The 15617-nt window shown below is 43.2% G+C and overlaps 1 protein-coding gene across 3 annotated transcripts in view; it reads left to right on the top strand.

The window, feature by feature from the left end:
• TBC1D14 (TBC1 domain family member 14) overlaps window positions 1-15617 on the top strand; it is a 109708-nt gene that overhangs the window by 75861 nt on the left and 18230 nt on the right. For 2 of the 3 annotated variants that reach the window (XM_063107312.1, XM_063107313.1), the window contains 6 exons: window positions 1126-1243; window positions 3221-3327; window positions 7275-7355; window positions 8281-8375; window positions 13027-13098; window positions 13796-13924. In XM_063107312.1, the coding sequence (XP_062963382.1) occupies window positions 1126-1243; window positions 3221-3327; window positions 7275-7355; window positions 8281-8375; window positions 13027-13098; window positions 13796-13924 (602 nt within the window). The remainder of the gene's footprint in view (window positions 1-1125; window positions 1244-3220; window positions 3328-7274; window positions 7356-8280; window positions 8376-13026; window positions 13099-13795; window positions 13925-15617) is intronic. The other variant, XM_063107311.1, reaches the window with a different exon arrangement.

The raw sequence follows: 15617 nt of genomic DNA, 5'->3' as shown, positions 1-15617 counted from the left end.
AGGATAAAAATACTAGAGAAAGCTCTATCCAATAATGACATGCAAATTTCTTTCCTTTTCTGGGCTGTTTTCTTTATTTACAAAAATATGTGATTGGATTTGATAAAATCCCTTGCAACCCCTGTCAAACTGATTCTAGGGTATGTAAAAAGTCTGTATAATAAGCACACACAGGTACTGATATTCAACACAGTATACCACAGATATGTACAATCAGTTGTTTCAATAAAAAATAAAAAAACTAAAACTAAGAAAAAAAGTATATATAATGAACAAAATGTGGTCTATAAACTACAATGGAATATTATTCAGCCTTACAAAGGAAGGAAATTTTGAAACGTGCTGCAACATGGATGAACCTTGAGGACTTTATGCTGAGTGAAATAAGCCGGTCACAAACAGACACATACTGTGTGATTCCACTTCTGTGAGGTCTCTAGAGTTGTCACATCCATCGAGACAGAGTAGAATGGTGGGTGCCAGGGACTGAGGGGGAGGGAATGTGAGTTAGTGTTTAATGGGGACAGAGTTCCATCTTCTTTGGAAAGATGGGAGAGTTCTGGAGATGGACGGTGGTAACAATTGCACAGCAGTGTGAATGTGCCTAATGCCACTGAACCGAACACTTAAGAATGGTTAAAATGAGAAATTTTATGTATATTTTACCACAGTAAAAAAAGTATATAAGCGTATGGCGTTTCTCTGAGTTGCTATTTATCCATTAAGAGTCGTGCTTAAGCAGTTACAAGTCGGCATAGTGGTCACATTGGAAAGGATGGGGCGGCGGAGCACGGGAGGGACTTCTGGTGCTGTGGTAATATTCTGTTTTTTTGATCGGGTGGTAGTTTCACAGGGTTGTCTGTTTTGTGTTAATTGAATTGTAATCTTATTTGTATACTTTTCTGTATGCATGTTGTACTTAAAAAGCTTACTAAAAGATGGATAATGTCTAAGCATTCTAAAACCCATAGGGTATGAAGTGACGTTTGGTAGCTGACATTCGTTCTGCTTCAGCGCCATTTTCCTGGTGGTCTTGCACTGTGACTCTTTGAGAAAGATCACCTAGCTTAAAAATGGTGGCTGTCAGTTAATAGATGTTTCCTTATTTTAAATTGTGATTTCTAGAGCTGAAAGAAGCCCAGCGGAGGAGAAAGCAGCTGGAAGAAAGATGCAGAGTAGAAGAAAGCATTGGAAACGCAGTCCTCACTTGGAATAATGAGATTTTACCTAACTGGGAAACAATGTAAGACATGATGCAGTGGGCTGTGCTGAACTGTAGATCATTCCATTTTAGAACCTGTAGGTAGAAGCTGTAGTTATTGCAGCTCATAGTAAAACCTTTGATGTAACAAGTTTAGGTTGGGTAGTCTGCCTTCCCTCTACCTTGGTTCAGCCCTTGTTGTTCCTTGCTTGGATTCTGTGACATCCCTTTCTCCCTTCCCTCCAGTTCTTCCATTCAGGAGCCTGAGCCATCTTTCTGAAGCGTGAGTCTGTGTCACTTCCCTGCTTAAAATTTCAGTAACTTCCTGTGACTCTGTGTATAACATTAGCTCCTTAGCAGCTCCTCAGCTGACAGGCCCCTTCGTGAGACGACCTGCCTTCCCTCTGCACCCTCCCCCTCACCTCTCCTCCACTTGGGTCGAGCCTTCTCCCCAGGGAGCCACCAACAGGTGTTGCCACATCTAAGCCTCAGGGCCTTTGCATGTTCCCTTCCCTGTGCTTAGAGTGTTTTTGCCCTTACCTCCTCATCTGCCTAACTCCTGTTGATTCTTTAAAGCTCAGTCTTCCTCAGGGAAGACTTTCCTGCCCCACGCTGATTCTAGGTGCCTGTAGAAAAGTCCCCTGGGTACACTGCAGCTGTCAGCTCAAGCTTCTGTCTTCCTCTCTTAAAGGACAGAGACTGGGTCTTCCTTGATGACAATCCCTAGTGTCTAGCACAGAGTGCGCACCAGCAGAGTGTGGCAGCTGCTTTCATCTTTACATCTGAGGGACAGCTGTACATCTTGTTTTTCTTCCTGCATGTTTAGAATGGGTAGGGGACAGTGTATGGGCAGCAGTCCCAAGCCCATGCCCAGAGGCATGCAGGGAGCTTGGATGCCAGCTTGTCTTCCACTCTTGTCCCGCATGTTGGAATGCTGTGCTCAGAGAAATACACTATGTTCAGAGCCTGATTTTCTAGGCAGCATCCTTAAAAGACTAGACGCTGCTAGGAAATACCTTTTCTTAAACAGGACCCAGTAATGAGAGTAGAGGTTCCCAGAACCTTTTCCTGTCTCCCCGAGACGCAGCAGAGCCCACCCCTGGCCCTTCTTACACTGTCCTATGTTGGATGTGATTCAAATGCACACACACATACAGCAGCTGCCACTGGCTGCACACTGTGCTGTGCATGTGATGGGTGTTTTTGTACTTTATCCCACTTAATCCTTACATCGACCCCGGCGGGGGCAGGCTTCATCATTCTGATTTTAGAGAGGATGATACAGGTTCAGCAAGGAGAAATGATTTGCTCCAGATTCCATAGGTAAGGGTGGAATTAGGATGCAGCCTGGTTTCTGAAACCCCAAGGCCTGTGCTCCCCCATATGCAGTGTTCAGAAGTACCGTGGGTGTCTGTGGCACCATGTGACCAGCAGATCTGAATGCTATGCTGTTCAGAGTGTTCTAAAGTCAGCAGAATTCTCTGCCTTCAGAGTTGGGCTGCTCACGCCTGAGTGTTCCACCTGTGTGCCGTAGTGCAGTGGCTGTCTGCTGTCTCTGGGCTCACCTGACAAGGCCCCTTGGGGTCTGCCTTTCACCTCCAGCTCTGTAACAGTGCCACCTGGCACTCCTCACCCATACCCAGCTGTTTGCAATTCCTGTAGGAGGCCAGTTTATTTCTTATTTCTGTGTTTTCTGCTCAGAAGGTCTTTCCCATTCTTCATGTGCTTAAACTGCTACCCAATCATTCAGAGCTTGGCTCCAGGATGCCCCGGGCCCTCTGTTTTTGGTGCTCCCTGCTGTGCTGTCTCCTTCAGTTCCTGTTACAGTAGTTGCCCTGTGGAAGGTGATCATTGATCTGATCTCTGTAGAACCCTGGACTGCAAGCTCTGAGGGCAGGGGCTGTGGCTTATACAGCTGTACCTTCCTAGCTCCCGCTGGTTTGGGGCTAGGTACACCAGTAGACAAATATTTCTTCATGGAGAACAAGCTTATAAAATTCATGCTTTGTTTTTGTCCAGGTGGTGCTCTAAAAAAGTTCGAGATTTATGGTGGCAGGGAATACCTCCGAGTGTGAGAGGCAAAGTCTGGAGCTTAGCCATTGGCAACGAGTTAAATATCACCCATGGTGAGTGGCTTGCATGATCCTAGGCTTGGGGAATCCACCCCCTGGGTCCTGTGATTTCTGTCCCTTTTGCCCTGTTAGGAAGAATGGCAACCATTGCCATGAAGCTGTGTCTTTTGAGAGGCCAGGTGACTGTGTCCTCTAGGGAAGGGCGGTTGAGAGGCCTGGGTTTAGTCCTAAGTGTTTTCATTTATCTGCTAGTCAGAGCAAACTCCCTGAACAGAGGGGATAGCAAATACGGGTCTCAAAGCATCAGCGGGTTGAGTTACATTAGGCTCACTTCTCAAAGTCCTGTAGAAGGCAGGCCTTGATTGTGACATGAAAATGGAGGGAGGGAGGTGGTTCTTTTTGTGAGGGTATTTAGTGTACTTGGGATACCTGCTGGTTTTTTGTGGGATTTTTTTCAGGCCCTTAGAGGGGACAGCGAACTGTGCTGGGACTGAGATCCTTGGGGCTCCGGCAGTTGAATTCTGCATCTCTACTCAGTTCACTTGTGCATCTCCTTCACCAGCTCGATTCACTTCACAAAGTGTTCCTAGCACTCTGCAGGGCTCTGTGCATCTAGAGTGAAATTGGCACCACAGCTCATAGACTTAAAATTAAATGCTTCTTGAATGGTAGCTGTTACTTTTTATTTTTTTCTCTGTCTGCAGTCTGTCTAAGCTGCAGAAAAACAGGATTGCCTACCTGCTCTCTTTCTGTTAGTGCCCCGTATCTGCTTATGGAGTTGAGGATGGCAGTTTTTACTCTGGTGACGGCCTTTGAGTTTAAAACAGATTGATTTGTATCTTCCCTCTCTCATTGGGGTTTCTGTTAGTATCTTTATCTCAATAGATTAGTGTATCCCATTATCATAACCTTGTCCTAGGCAATGTCTCCACCTTGAGTAATGCCAGTTGGTTGGTGACAGGCTTTTGTACAATAGGGTCATAAGTGGGAACGTTGGGGCAGTGACCCTCTTCAGAGCTCCTTTTTTGGCTAAATCCATACCTGACAAAAATTTGCTTTCACATGTTTATGTGAGTAGACATACAGTCATGCACTGCACAACAATGTTTTGGTCAGTGGTGGGCTGCTTATACGATGGTGATCCTGTAAGATTACATACACCCTAGGTGTGTGGTAGCTCGCCATCTGGGTTTGTGTAAATGTACTCTGTGATGTTTGCACGATGAAGTCGCCTGGCTGTGCATTTCTCAGATGTGTCCCCATTGTAAAGCGACACATGACTATAAGATTTAACTTGTAGAGGTACCTCAGAAGTAGAGGTTTGGAGAAATTGTTGAGCATTTATTTCAGCCTGTGTTCTTGAAAATTTCTAAACCCTGTCAATAATCCTGTTTACACAAATTGAATGTAATGCACAGGACTTTGTGTGTTTGTATTTCCTTTTTGTTCTCACTGATGAGTGGATTGATTTTATTTAGATTAAAACCATCTGTGGACCATATCCTAGTAGATCAGGCTAAATGGCTAATTAATCAATTACATGTCTTCAACAATTGTCTAAACCTTGATATTGGCTCATTTTGTTTAAATCGTGCCTGTCTCGTGTAATTAGCTACTTAATGTCAGTTGCCCCCACTAGAATTGGTGCTCAGAGAGCCCTGGCCTCCTCTGTCATGCTCCCCTGCCCAGCTCAGTTCTCTGCACAAAACAGGCCCTCAAGAAATATTCGCTGAGTGCGATGAATGCCACCTTATCAGGTCCAACTTCATCTCCACACCAGTTTAAGAACACAGATGGTCTTGGATTCCAGTTGTTAAGTGCTAGGCCTCATATTAGGTTCTTTATTTACACATCTTATTTAATATTGGCAGTAATCCTGTTGGGACAGGTCTTATTGACTTTATTTTCCTCCTGAGAAAGTTTAGTGTCCTGGAAATGCTATTCACTGTGCCCTGGGCCTCCCAGCTAGTGTTTGTGGAGCCAGGATTCTAATTCTAGCCCTGGCTGATTCTAAAGCCCGTTTTCTGGCTTGGTAAGCCCCAGAGTTTTGCTCTTCTTGTGGTTGTACAAATAGAAACTTATTGAAAGTCAACCTAGTAGTACTGTTAAAACTTTACTCTTAAGGAAGTCAGGCTAGTACTTTGAAATTGGGGTTGAGGGTCTATGAAGAGGGTGTAGTAGCTGTTTCAGCCCCGCTCCCCCCAAATAGACACCAGTAAAGCCACGAGGGAGATTTTTTAAGCTCTGACACTTTGACCTGTTTTTACCCTGAGGTTGCGAGCATCAGTGCCTTAACTGTCAAATACCTCATTTGGGAAGTGGTTCCGCAGTGGTCATGGGCCACACAGTTGTTTTTGTCCATCTCTTGCCAAAATGATGAAAGCTTAGCCTACCTCTTGGAAGCTGAGAGCAAACAGAGGTCCCACCAGATGCTCTAGCCACCTACTCAAAACACTTCCAAATTTGCCCTGAAAGCACTTGAGTTGATAATGATAATAGGAAATTATATTTTATAATTGTGTCCTCTTCTGCCATGGCAGGCTAGCATAGATTGTAAGTTAGACTTTACAGGGCTAGAACAAGGTCATTAATCAAGATTTTACTTGTTGGATTATAATAGTGTTACTAGAATTTGAGTTACGTTTTAGTAAAATAGCGTGCACTGCCCGGAAGACAGAAGTGCTCTGCTGTATTTTCCAAAGATAGTGATGGAAAAAAATAAAGTGGTACAAATTCTATAAGTAGGTGCAATTAAAATCTCACTGAGTAAGGGCCGGCCCGTGGCTCACTTGGGAGAGTGTGGTGCTGATAACACCAAGGCCATGGGTTTGGATCCCTATATAGGGATGGCCGGTTGGCTCACTTGGGAGAGTGTGGTGCTGACAACACCAAGTCAAGGATTAAGATCCCCTTACCGGTCATCTTTAAAAAAAAAAAAAAAAAAAAAATCTCAGTGAGTGACTAGTGATTGTTGGTGACCCAGGATGTCTGGGAGCTGGGCACATCAAAGCCAGAGGAACTGGAAAAGCCTGGGACGTGGTTGGGGAGCAGGGCTCTGAGAAAAGGCTCTGTGGTCCCAGTCTTCACATTCATTCTTTAAAGAAGAATGGATCATAGACATACCCAAGAAGGTCTGTGAATACTAGTAAAATTTGAGCATGAGTTCTTCTTTAACTATTACCAAACTATGAAAGAGAAGATCTTTTGAGAGAGTAACTTCTAAATATGGGGGTCATTTTGAGAATTTTGTGACACTTCTCTGCCAGCAGAAAGGAATCCTGATTTTTTTTTTTTTTTTTGTCTTTTTCGTGACCGGCACTCAGCCAGAGAGCGCACCGGCCATTCCTATATAGGATCCGAACCCGCGGCGGGAGCGTCGCCACGCTCCCAGCACCGCACTCTCCCGAGTGCGCCACGGCTCGGCCCGGAATCCTGATTTTTTGAAACCTCTGCCTAGTCTTGGGCGTCTGCTCCTTTACCTACCCCACTTCCAGCACCAAGACTAGGAGGCCTTTGCCATGTGGGTAGCAATTCCATCATGTCTGATTTGAAAGCAGACAGTTTTTCTGCTTGTCTCTCCCTCCTTCCATTGGTCAGATATTCATCAGTTGTATTGCTCTATATCAATCTCAGTGTGGTTTGCTCTGGATGTGGAGGTGGTGAGAGACCTCTACAGTCTTACCCCCAAGGAGCTCACTGTCTAGTGGAGACAATAGACAAATCACAAGCAAATCAGAACAGGTTAGTTTTGTGGGTGAGTTGGGTGATAGAAGTAAATACTGGGCATATTGGTATTTGTGTATTCTTTCTTTGTATATGGCTGTGTCTTTAAACAATAAAAATGCTTTCAGGCTAAGTTGGGGGAAATTGTAGCCTATTAAGTGCATTAAGCCTCTTATAGTTGAACGTACACATCTGAAGGAGATAGTAGTGTGTTCTCTGATGTTTTTGATGAAAAATACTAACGTGCACGTAATACTTACTCGAGGCTTTTCTTCCAGAGCTCTTTGACATCTGTCTTGCCCGAGCCAAGGAGAGATGGCGGTCCCTTAGCATAGGAGGCTCTGAAGTGGATTATGAAGGTATTGACCATTCTAAAACCAGTGTGCTGCTTTGATCAATTATGTATGTTATTCTTTGTTACATAACAAAGAAAGTGTGCTTAATTGTAGTCATGGTTGATATGGATTTATAAAATGCTTCATGGGAGAAGGGGTTTTTAAAGCAAAAATTAAAGGAAAAAAGCTTTTGTAAGAATTAGAACATACGAGTTCCTGAAAGGTGTTTGTGTCCTAATGTGTTGGAGAGCTGGTCATAACCAATATTGTTTCCTTTAAAGCTATTCACATGATAGATAGTAGCCTTGTGCACAAGATTAGTTGACTATTGGCTTACAGAGGAACATCAGTACTGCTTCCAAAGAGACAAGAACACTGCTTACTTGCTAGATTATGCTTTCAGAATTTCCCATAACACACAAGAATGATTGCTTTTGTTGATTGAGAAGTATATGGTCTTTTTAAATACTGTCTATGTGGTATTGGAGTTCAAAAAATACAAAATAAGTTATTTATGAATGTTTGTTGGAAATATTACTTGCACATGAGTGTTACACTACAGTAGCTGCCACGTGTACTGTATTTATACCAGTGATGTTTAAGATCAAATAATGATTTTTGTGTGTGATTTTTCTGTGACTGGAATTCATTTGTGTATATTCCCCTACTTGTCCTTATTTTCTGCTGATTGTTGTTAATGAAAGGCCATATCAAATTAGCTTTTATTTAAGACAAGAAAATATCTAATGGTGATCTAGCATAGCTAGTTTCATAAGTTTTTAAGTAGGAAACTCTACACACTCTTCTGTGCTCTGAGTCAAGATGTAATTAGGTCACTGTACTTCTGAAGTACTTCTTTCCTTGTTTCATTCTTATAAAACTTCAAAGTCTCGTAATTATTCCACATTTGTGCCTGTGAGGAGTGTAATGACTCTTGATATTTTTGTAGATGCTGGTTCTTCAGCAGCAGACAGAGAAGCCAGTCTGGAGCTTATTAAACTGGACATTTCTAGAACATTTCCTAATCTCTGCATTTTCCAGCAAGTAAGTGGTGGTTATTTGTCCTTTCAAGTATGTTTTGTCTGCAGTTCATAGACGCATATATTTGTAATGAAGATTGAAAAGTACTTAGGTTTTTTTGGGGGGGGGGGTGGAGAGTTGGGCAGGTCTTACTGTTAATACTAGACTTTTAAAAAATAAGTGTAACTGATCCTTTCCAACAAATATTTAAGATGGCCACAATTCTGCTTTTAAAGGTGATTGTATTCTTCTTTGGAGATGTGTGATCTCAGCCTTTGTAGGTCTGGCCCAAGGAGGACCCTGTGGGGCGGCTCTGTCTGCCAGAGTTTTCCAAGTCACTCTTCTGTTTTCAGACTGCATGCTGCAGCCCTCATTCAGCAGGGCCACCATGGTGTGATGGCTTTGGCTCAGATGAGCCCAGTGCAGCGAGCCTGGGGGAGAAGGGGAAATCCTCAGCAGCTTTAGTGTAGCAAGGGTGGGTGGCTGAGTGGAGGTAATGGGGATTCTGAGCAGGTGCAGCAGGAGAGTGGCAATGCTGCTGGGAACAGAAGCCAGCTGTGGGAGTTAGGACAGACAGTGAGCAGAGTGGAGCTCTCCATGGGCATTTGAGCACAGGACAGGGCTGCCAGCAGCAGATTTTGGAGTCAACCTGAGTGAAGGTGTTTGAAGACTTTCTATTCTTTAAGCCAGCAGTCATTTATCTGGGGTTCTCATTTGACCCCTCCTTTATCTAACCTGTAACGGTTTTGCAATTTTCCTTCCAGAATATCTCTGCATTCCCTTCTCCATTCTCACTGCCTTTACTTAGTTCAGATTTTGTCTTTCTGGATCACTGCACAGCCTCCCCTCATCTCTTCTGGCCTCCCCCACCTCCTTCCATTCACCTCAGAGCAATCTTGGAATCTCCATTCCCAACTCCGTCATGCCCAGGTTTCTAGCATTATGTCTTGTACACAGTAGGTAACCACGAAAGGATGGTGGAATAAATTACAGCAGATTAGTTTAAGTGGTCATAAGAATGAGCAGGCCTGGAGATGTAGAGGCTAGATGGGCTTGGCAAGAATGTGGTTGTGTCCAGGTACTCTTACAGCACAGGGGAGGCACTGTTCCTTCTGCCCATGGTGTGGCAGGGTGTGGTCAGGGATAGTGTCTCAGAGGAAGGAAGAGGCTCTCAGGCTGTGCTTGGACTGGGTTTGAATGACAGTCTCACCAGAGGGTAGGAAAGTCATGGCAGGCAGCAGCAGACTAGAATGGAAGCATCGGGCAGCTGACTGTTAGGGAATTCCCAGTTCCATTTGGGAGAGAGAACCTTGCTAAAGGAATGAACAGAGGACATAGTTCAGTTCTGTATATACTGCCTATAAATGGTTATTCTATTCTGAGCTGGGAACCAGCTGCGGTGGGGTGGGGGCATGGAAATGAGGAAGACTGCTCCCCGCTTTGGAAGAAAGAGAGTGCTGAGTGTAGAGTTGAGACATACCTGCTGTGTAGCTTAGAAAGGGCAGTCAGAGAACCAGGAGGGTCCAGGCATCAGAAGAGTGGGCAGTTGAGTGGGCAGCATTGAAGCCAGGCACTGCAAGTGCTTTGGGAGGGCAGGCCTGAGAGGAACCTTTGGCTTCCCAGATCAGGGAGTTTTTGCCATATCAGAATAACTCCACAAAGCAGGGGACACAAGAGCCTGAGTGTCGAGGGTCCTAAAATGCAGGGCATGTGTCCTGCCAGCTGGATACAGTGTCTTGGGTCTGCAGGCCCACTCTGCTTCTCGCCCCCTTTCCTGTCTGCTCCTCTTGACTCCCTGTGCCTGCAGGACTGAAGCTGTGGTTTTGCTGCCATGGACTGACTCAGGGCAGAGTGAGGACCTTAGTGGTACCTGGTGGGGCTCTTACTTTCTCACTTCCCCTGGTTTCTAAATCTAGTCGGAAACTTTCCCATTTTGGTCTTCAGAAATCTTTTCAAAAGAAGAAAGAGAGGGAATCTACAAAGCTCCTTAAAGGTTTGGTGTCTGGTTTGTAAGCCCTGTGAGTGCTGCCCTGGCTTTGTGGCAGGCAGTCGACTTGGCTGGGCAGCCTGCCTTCTAGAATCCTTCCCCTCCTGCTGGGCAGATTTCCGCTTCACTTTTCTCCTATCCAGTTAGTTTCATTAGGCCTCAGTCCACACCACGCTGTGTAGCCCCCTTGTTGTTCGTAAGAGCTGCTCCTGGTTCTTACCCTGGGTGGAAAAGGCTTCCTCCTCCCTGAACTCCAAGGCCCTTTCCCCACCCCAGACCGACAGTTCACCTACCTTCTTGCTGAACTCTGGAGGGGGCCTAGGAAATACTGCTTTATAGAAAGGAGTTTTCCCTTTGATTTTAAACACATTTGGGTTGGAATCCCAGATTGCCTTCTTACTGTCATTATGACCTTGGGCAAATCAATCTCTTTGAGCCCCAGTTTATCTGTAACGTGGGGGTGACCATACCAGCTTCACAGGTTTTTAACAGTACTTGGCACTTAACAGGTATTATATGAGTGCTAATTATTATTAAATATCTTTGAACATAAAGCATAATTTGAATCTAAAAGACAACTAAATTCAACTGGAGGTGAAAAAGCCATTTCAGGTGATGCAGGCCCAGAGTGGGAGTGTGGTATTGTCAGGAGGTGTTTGCATTCCTGGTGTTTTAGTCTGGTGTATGGATCTCTCAGTCCTGGTAGAAAGTAGCTTAGTAACCTTTCTAGTTAGCACAGATTGAACGTGCTACAAAGACAGGGAAAATTCTAGAAGGACCGGCCTGAAGAAAGGAGAGCAGATAGAACTCAGACAGCACCTGAGCGGGGTTCCCACATGGTTCTTGAAGGGTTGGCTGTGTGTAGTGTTCTCAGGGTTTCTGTGGTGAGAGGCTCAGGGATTGCCTGATCTGTCCTGAGTGCCCTATGCTAAAGCCCTACAGAAGCCGGGTACCAACTGTTCCCATACTTAGGAACCCAGAATGTTTCTTATGGAACATCTCTTAGGAAGTCAGCTGCAGAAATGCTGACTTTGAGAATCACTGGGTGTTTATCTGGGTGCAGAAAGATGTGCTCAGAAGAGGGGAGCTTTAGGGGTCTTTTTTTGGGTGGGGTTGGGGACAGAGGCAGAGAGTTTGCCTTTTCTCTTTCTCTCTAGATTTCTTTACATGTGCCTCCCTTAGTCTGTGGGTCCCAAAGTCTAGATCTCATAAATGGCTAATATTAGAAAAACAAAGGACAATGGGAAGGGAGAGTGTGGGGAAACTTGAAATGTCCAAAACAAGTTAAGGGTGTTTAAAATAAGGAACTGCCGTCTACCATCTACCAGCGCTATCTTTGCATTGAAGAAATGACATTTAGCACCAAAGTGAGAAGGATATGATTACAATGGTAGAACATCTTTTACGTTAAAAGCATTTAGCTTTAAGAAAAGTTTAGTAGAATACTATAGTTTTTCCTTATTTGGCCTTGGACTAGATAAAACTTTCTTATAGTACCCTGGTCCTTAGTTTGGGATTTGCTGCTACCTCAAGTTACCAACCCCCTTACCCTCTTAGCCCTGGATGTCATCTGTTTTACCCTCTCATAGCTATTTTTTCTTCTTTTGTCTCTCTGTGATTTAGAAGTGTCTCTTCTTTTACTTAGCTTTTTTTTTTTTACATGTCAGAACGTGAGGGTCTAGACCACGGCATTCTTTTTTAAGTCGCCTGTGATCACCTGTGGAGTGACTTCCTAGTTACATAGCATGTGTAATTTTTATTCCTTGTGTTAACTCTGGGCACATGGTAGACATGATAGCAAGGGTTTGATTTGGACTGAGCCAGTACTTTTATAGTGTCTTCTGACACACTGACATCAGTGTGAGGCACCTCTGGGCTTTCTTCTGTGCTCAGAAAAAAATTTCAACACTTAAACTTTTGGAAGCAGTTACAGGAGCAAATGGAAATCTTGGTGGGATGGGAGAGCTAAGAGAATGAAGTAAAATAGTAGCTTCTAGGACTTAAGACTTAGAGCATATTTCCTAAGTTTGCTGTACAGGAAAACACAAAAGAAACAAAGAGAATGGTAGGTGGGGGAAGGCAGGCAGAAAGGACAGGTGGGATGGGCAGGCCCGTGGCTCACCCGGGAGAGTGTGTTGCTGATAATACCAAGGCCACGGGTTCGGATCCCTATATAGGGATGGCCAGTTGGCTCACTGGCTGAGCACGGTGCTGACAACACCAAGTCAGGGGTTAAGATCCCCTTACCGGTCATCTTTTAAAAAAAAAAGAAAGGACAGGTGGGATGAAGGGAACAGCTGGGAGTCAGAGTCTGAGTGGCAGTGAGCAGTCACCTGCTTTGAAGAACTTCTGGGTACTTGGCTCACCTGTCGAACTTTGAAGGGGAAACAAATATACAGCAGGAGCCCAATTAAGGGTGTTTTTCTGGGGTGGTGCTCATACCTGATCAAGCACCTTTTTTCAAAGCAGCTTATAGATTGAGCTGCAGACTTACTTGTTAACTGTGATTTAATAGTTAATTTATTAAATTATATAATGCATAGAGAGCTGCTAGCATAATGCTTGGCAAGTAGTTCCTCTTCTGTAAATAGGAGGTGTGACTGGTGGCAGTAGCAGTAGTGTCAAATGTTATTCTGAGCACTAACAACACTTATGCATGTACTGTTTTTGGTATGTTGATTCTTTTAGGGCGGTCCATATCATGACATGTTGCACAGTGTTTTGGGCGCTTACACTTGTTACAGACCGGATGTGGGTTATGTAAGTGAAGTTTTTTAGTATTTTATAATGTTATCATCTAAAAAGAAAGTCAGATATTGTTTAGCACATCTTAGCTGCAAATGTCAAGTCAAAAGCCTCTTTTTTTGTTGAGGAGTATGAAAGGTCTCATGGTAAATAAGGTGACTCAGTTTCCTCATAAATTAAGCTGACGTGGCTGCTCTGTGGCATTAATCACATTTTAATTGGGTGTAATTTTCATTTTTTGCATGTGATTTTTTCCCAACAAATCAAAAAAGCTTTAACCATTTTAAAAGCAGTAACCATTTTAAAAAATGTGCTGCTGACATTTGTGCAGCTTGGCAACGTGTGTGTGAGAGAGCATGGTTTTACATTAAACACATTCAGTTAGACATACATGCCTGCAGCACCAGGACACTACAAACTAGAGGGCAGAATTTCAATGCAAAATGCCTAAGGGGGCCGGTGTATGGTTTTCCACTTGGGGTGGGGGCTGGGGAGAGCAGCTCACATGGCTGCTGTGGCAGAGTGGCGGTTCTGAGTAGGGACAGGTCATAATCGAAGGGCTGGCAGTTCAGCTTTGGGTGGATGGTGGTAGGTGGGTGGCTGTGTGGACCTTTTAGTATGAGGATGTTTTGGTTCCTCTTAATGAAATGAAAGATCTGCTCTGACTTTGGTGGCCACCTTTAGTTTAATGCACCTTTCTCTCCTTTTCCAGGTTCAGGGCATGTCCTTTATAGCAGCAGTGTTGATCTTGAACTTAGATACTGCAGATGCCTTTATTGCTTTTTCTAATCTCTTGAATAAACCCTGTCAAATGGCGTTTTTCCGAGTGGACCACAGCCTTGTGAGTATTCTCCCTGGGTACTGTGTCTTTACACATCAGGAGTTGCCTAATCACCCTGTTTTTTCAGCAGAAAAAAGGATACATTTTCCTTCCATGGAGAGATGTTTAGAATAAGTAGTACTGTGAGGTGGAAGATTCTTTGGGCATTGTATTGAACTTAAGTTTAAAAACATGGGATTAATAGCCGTATGTATGAATTTAATCCAGTCTTTCTGAAAGACAGTATTTCTGAAAGTGTATTCTTTAAATGAGAGAGGAGGGGTGGCTTCTGTGTTGACCTGCACACTTTGTGTCAAAGGAAGAGCTCAACAGCAGTATCCACATTTGGGTCTACCAAGCAGAACATCTCATAATTGAACGTTGTGCTGCTCATTGTCACGTTGGGGCTCTGCTTCATGAAGTGAGCTCCTACATGGGAGAAAGGGGACATGTTTAAGACCATGCTTCTTAATGTTAAAAAAAAGGCAGCAGTTTGTTTAGTGTGCTGCCGTAGTTGCCCTGGGGAGGCCCCTCCACACTGCAGCAGATGAGTCCTCTGCAAGGTACAGATGAGGAAAGGAGGCTCAGAAGGGGAGCAGCTTGGTCAAGGCGGGCATCTGGTAAGGGGAGGAGCCGTGATTTGAATCCATTCCAGTTCCCAAGCTGTTGTTCTTTCTGTAGCCTAGAAGAAAAGTCACCAAGTTAATGAAACCATCAGCTTTTAAATTATTGTCTTGATTTGCTGATAATTATCACTGGTACTTCAAGACCAAAGCATCTAGGGAGTATACTTCCTTAATATCTTAAGGACTACCGAGTATTTCTTGCTCAGGTACTATGTACATTAAAAAAAAAAAAAAATGCATTCAGAAAGTACTGCCAGACTGTTGGCTCTTAGGGGAGTATAAATAGGCAGAGTCCTTTTGGAAGACAATTTGTTATTAAGTATCAACAGCCATAAATTGAGAAGTGTTTCTGCTTCTCAATTCTGAGAAAGTTGTAAATATGGATAAAACATTGTACACAAGATAGTCATTACACAATTATTTATAATTGTGAACATGAGAAAATCTAAAATGGGGCTGAGGGGAATGCAAAATGGTAAATTAAAATCTGGTAATATATCCAGTGTTATAGCAATGTTTGCAAAGAACTGTACTGTGAGAAAGTGTTTAAGATAAAATGCTCATTTTTTCAAAAGTGTAAAATAGGTCATACACTGTAAATGGTTACCATATTTAACAATAAAGGGAAATATATCACACAGTTGATGTTGATAGATGGATAATTTTTGGATAATTGTTTTCTGTCAATTTTTCTTGTCTAAGTTTTCTACAGTGAGCATTTACAGGTATTACTTTCATAATCAGGTAAAAACTTATCTTTCCAAGAAAAATAATAGTCAGAAATTGAAAAAATCTGTAGGAGAGAATCTTACCCTTGAAATAACTCATTAATACTAATATATACTGGCTTTACATTGCTTATGATATTAATTTTTGGAAATAATTCCTGGATATAAATTTAATTTTATCTTTTTATCTATTTTAAAATTATTACCATCTAAATTTCTGCTAATTTTAAAGATAAGACCCCAGCTTTCTCTTTGGAAATGTATAATAAAAGCTGTACTTAGGAATTTTAGTTTATCTTTTAAAGGCAAAATTGTAGAATTGTAATATTGAGTGGGACTTTCATTTACAGCAGGGTTTCT

This window comes from Cynocephalus volans, chromosome 9 (genome assembly GCF_027409185.1).
Source record: "Cynocephalus volans isolate mCynVol1 chromosome 9, mCynVol1.pri, whole genome shotgun sequence".
Classification (NCBI taxonomy): domain Eukaryota; kingdom Metazoa; phylum Chordata; class Mammalia; order Dermoptera; family Cynocephalidae; genus Cynocephalus; species Cynocephalus volans.
The sequence above is the reverse complement of the archived record's forward strand: the minus strand, read 5'-3'. Positions and strand labels throughout refer to the sequence as shown.